The sequence below is a fragment of the Anneissia japonica genome, unplaced genomic scaffold (genome assembly GCF_011630105.1).
Source record: "Anneissia japonica isolate Jap-2015-1 unplaced genomic scaffold, ASM1163010v1 scaffold993_len1110182_cov180, whole genome shotgun sequence".
NCBI classification, from domain to species: Eukaryota; Metazoa; Echinodermata; class Crinoidea; order Comatulida; family Comatulidae; genus Anneissia; species Anneissia japonica.
Window position 1 is genome coordinate 836,346 of NW_022749760.1, and position 4,204 is coordinate 840,549.

Below are 4,204 nucleotides of genomic sequence, written 5' to 3' on the forward strand. Positions count from 1 at the left end.
GTTTTATTTAAAGGCTTTATGGATAGGCTTGATTATCTAGACCAGTGTTGGTTGAGTATCGAGACGACTGGATGCCGTGTTGTGTATCGTCGCTTCATTCAAGCCAAGTCTGTTTAAACGTGTATACCAGATGAGCGGAGCTGTACGCGTCTACCTTTGGAATTATTCAGTGCGGGAAGCATGTCTGGCCGTTTATTTGCAAGTATACTCATGAGAACCTTTTTTATTTATTATGCCATGGCTTTATTTTGTTAAATCCATTCATAGATTATTGGTAGATGAGTTGCGCCTCTTCTACAGTACGAATGGTACCCATATTGCGTGGGTTAATTGTTTAATAAATTATTGTTATTTCAAATTGTTTTGTACATTGTACTTTGTTCAGTTGTCTAACCCGCAGGCACATAAAAGGCAGTTTCCACTAGACTTTCGTGACAATTTATATAATTGTATATACCCATTAATTTATAGATTTGCATAAATTGTACCATACATTAAAATTTTAATTCAGCTTGTGCTGCTATTTTTAAAATTTTATGTGAATGAATAAAAGATAGCGACAAATTCATATTGTAAGTTGTTCTCCCAATTGTATAATTTAACTTTATTGTATACTTGTAATACATCGTATTCTGCTGTATTTTAAACATTTTAAATAATATTAATTCAAATTTTTAGCAGAATTTGCTTTATACAGAAATCAGATTTGGTGCAGAGGAAAATGGCGTATATAAATAAAACAAGTGTTTGTCTTAAACATTATTGATAATACACGGCTTTCGGCCGGAACACTTTAAATGAATCATTCATTCAGTACACGACCATGTTATTTAATCAATTATCAACCAATCAATTGATTTATCTGTCAACCAATCAAAACACATGTTCACTATGTTGATAAACTTAAATACGAACTTAAAGTGATCACTTAAAGTGATTTATAATTATTTATTAACGTTCCGACATTTAGTTTAATCTGTCCGACTTCCCCATTGGTGGCTTAAGAAGAGTGGCCAAACTTCGTCGCACACGGTGTAGCATAACGTCATCATCATTCGCGACAAATCTGTCCGACTTCCCCATTGGTGGCCTAAGAAGAGTGGCCAAACTTCGTCGCACACGGTGTAGCATAACATCATCATCATTCGCGACAAATCTGTCCGACTTCCCCATTGGTGGCCTAAGAAGAGTGGCCAAACTTCGTCTCACACGGTGTAGCATAACATCATCATCATTCGCGACAAATCTGTCCGACTTCCCCATTGGTGGCTTAAGAAGAGTGGCCAAACTTCGTCGCACACGGTGTAGCATAACATCATCATCATTCGCGACAACCTGTAGTGTAAAATAAACATAATGATTGTATTCCAGGTAATAACTATACCTATATAATATACCTAAATATACCTAACCTATATATATAGGTATTATTGTTATGATTATACTTTGAATTATTATCGTACAAAATTCATGTGATAATGTAATTGAAATGAAATTCACCTAAGAACAATTAGCTGAGTTACACATTCAACTAAAGAAAATAATAACATGTATAGGCCTATATAGCTGTAAAAGCAATTTTGCATTTATTATACAATTTGTTTATATAATTTTATTATAATTACAGTATATATTTATTATAGAATTTAATGTAGAAACAATGAAGAATAGTATGGGCACGTATGGGAATCAATTGTCCCCCTCTCCCTTTTCACCAATCTTATATACCGTACTATTCAAAGCGAATAGAAAGAGCAAAAACAATTACGAATGACTTTCATGAATTTTTTCTGTTCACTTGTGTTCTGTTCCAATCGTGTGGTGCTATTTCCGGACCAAAACCGAGTAAAAAGAAAATTTGTTAGTAAATTTTGTAACCATCTCAGTAACCAATCCATCGATTTTGTGGGTACAACGGCTGAGACAATAAACTATGCATTGAAATAGAGTTTACCTTCAAAATTATATCTCTAAATGATAAACTATACAATATCTCACTTTAGAATCTGCATCTTCCCTTTCATTGGCTCCATTATGTTGAGCGGATGAGATATGTACTTCACAAGTTGTAATCAGGAGTAATAATATACAGAGAGATGCAAGAGACTTCCTTCCGATATTTGTCATCTCTGTACGTGTGTTTGTTGTGCCGATATGTTCTAAGTGGAAAGAAAACTAGAATAATGGTCATAATACTTTATTTCTTTTTTGCATTAAGTTCTTTCATTATACTCGAATTTTATTAATATATATTTGATTTAATTACGATTTTCGGCTTGTATGTTTTTGAATGCACCACTCGGAAATGAGTGAGTGCCACTGATTCTAAAGTGATTCCTAAATATCAAATAGTTGTTAAAGATATAAAAGATACCAAGACATGGAAATTGACAAAAGTGCCGGGCGGAAAAATCCAGTGAAAAAACAGATAGGAAAAACGATATAGAAGGGGAAAAAACAGATCAGAAACAATGGCTTTTTCCGGCTCCTTCTATGAAAAGCCCATAATGTGAAACACGTTACTGTATTCGAGTTTATGTTATAGTAATAATGAAAATAATATTTATAACTAAAAAAAAAAACGTAATAATGAAAATAATACTTATAACTAAAAAAAAAAACTGAATTAAAAACTGACCCGTTTAATCTTCGTTGAGGTATGATCTTTTCGTTGTTCTTGATTGGTGCACTGTTAGGCGATATGTTTTAACCTGGTCGGTTTGACCTTTTATACCATGCACAACGAAGCCGAACAATAAGCTAACACGTGAAAAAATTGATTTTAAATATTGATATGAATTAAAAACTGACCCGTTTAATCTTCGTTGAGGTATGATCTTTTCGTTGTTCTTGATTGGTGCACTGTAAGGCAATATGTTTTAACCTGGTCGGTTTGACCTTTTATACCATGCACAACGAAGCCGAACAATAAGCTAACACGTGAAAAAATTGATTTTAAATATTGATATGATTTAATATGGTAATCGTTAAACTGTGAAGCACTGACGCGTGTCAACCATTCTCATCTTTACATATTAAGCACTTTTAGTTGTACGTGTGAGACAAAACAGCTAGGGCACAGGAAGAAACTTTCACTGATAAAAATGGTCAATACTACCTCAGCCCCGCCATTTATGATTACAACACTTCTAAATCAGTGGCGTAACTAGAGGTCCAGAAAATGGGGTGCTGATGGGGGCGCGAGGGTACGATACTCACAAAATAAGGTGATTTTTTACTACTTGCAAGTGATATTTGCGGGGGGGGGGCATTAGCAATTTTTGGAGGGGTGTGCTCCCCTTCCAACCGCACCCCGTGATACACCACTGCACTAAATGGCCGGAACTGGCACTCGCAGACTTAAAATTAAATATTTGGGCCCCCCCCCCAGGAAGGGATTTTCACAGACAGAGGGTCGATTCACTCACCTCAGCCCAACTATGGTTGAGGCTGAGGCAAGAATGTTTATGATTGGTACCTTTCTAGATGGCCGGAAATGGCACACTTAGACTTAAATTTTTATAATAATAATAATAATAATAATAATCAATATTTATATAGCGCCTAATGTTAATAACCTCTAGGCGCTTAACAACAACAAAGCAGCGTTGCAGGATATGGTGACAATAGTCTTTTTATCATTTCCATTATGTTTTTGACTTTTAAAGATTTGGGGTTGGGGGTGCCTATTCCCCCTTGAATCCGCCAGTGATAACAACTAAACGCAGATGTTAAGCAATTCGTATAATATCGTATTTTTCCCTTAATAATGACCAACTCAAGCAATTCGTATATTATTTTATGTGAAATGCTGTGTACTTTGGAAGTCGTAGAAAAATATATTGATGTTCTATGATTAATGGTCTGTAAGCCTTGTAAATTCTTTGAGATCTCTTCCCCTTCTTTCCAAGTCCCAAAACAAGTTGAAAATGGCTTTCTTTCCTAGACATAGTATTGTAACTAAATCAATGGACAGGTCCACCCACACTCTGTTTATAGAAATAGGCCTACATACAGTTTTTGTTCATTTACCTACTAAAATACTGTAGGCCTATCCGCACATCTTGATTGAAAAATGGATCAGATTTTATAAAGATATGAAAGCAACAGGCGTGTGTGCATTTGTTTCACTGAAAATTAATTGCGTATCTACTAGGGGAGCGCAGGGGACACGTTTCCTAATTACCTCGTCTCCTAATTACCT

The 4,204-nt window shown here is 35.1% G+C and overlaps 1 protein-coding gene across 6 annotated transcripts in view; it reads right to left on the bottom strand.

Moving 5' to 3' along the window:
* Positions 1–846: 846 nt before the first annotated feature.
* The window catches only part of LOC117121162, a 12,575-nt gene continuing 9,217 nt past the window's right edge, over positions 847–4,204 (bottom strand). For 3 of the 6 annotated variants that reach the window (XR_004447494.1, XM_033266262.1, XM_033266267.1), the window contains one exon: positions 847–1,335. Coding sequence is in view for 5 of the 6 variants with exons in the window: in XM_033266262.1 (XP_033122153.1) it covers positions 967–1,335 (369 nt within the window). In the remaining variant the exon portion in view is untranslated. The other 3 variants (XM_033266266.1, XM_033266264.1, XM_033266265.1) reach the window with 3 other exon arrangements.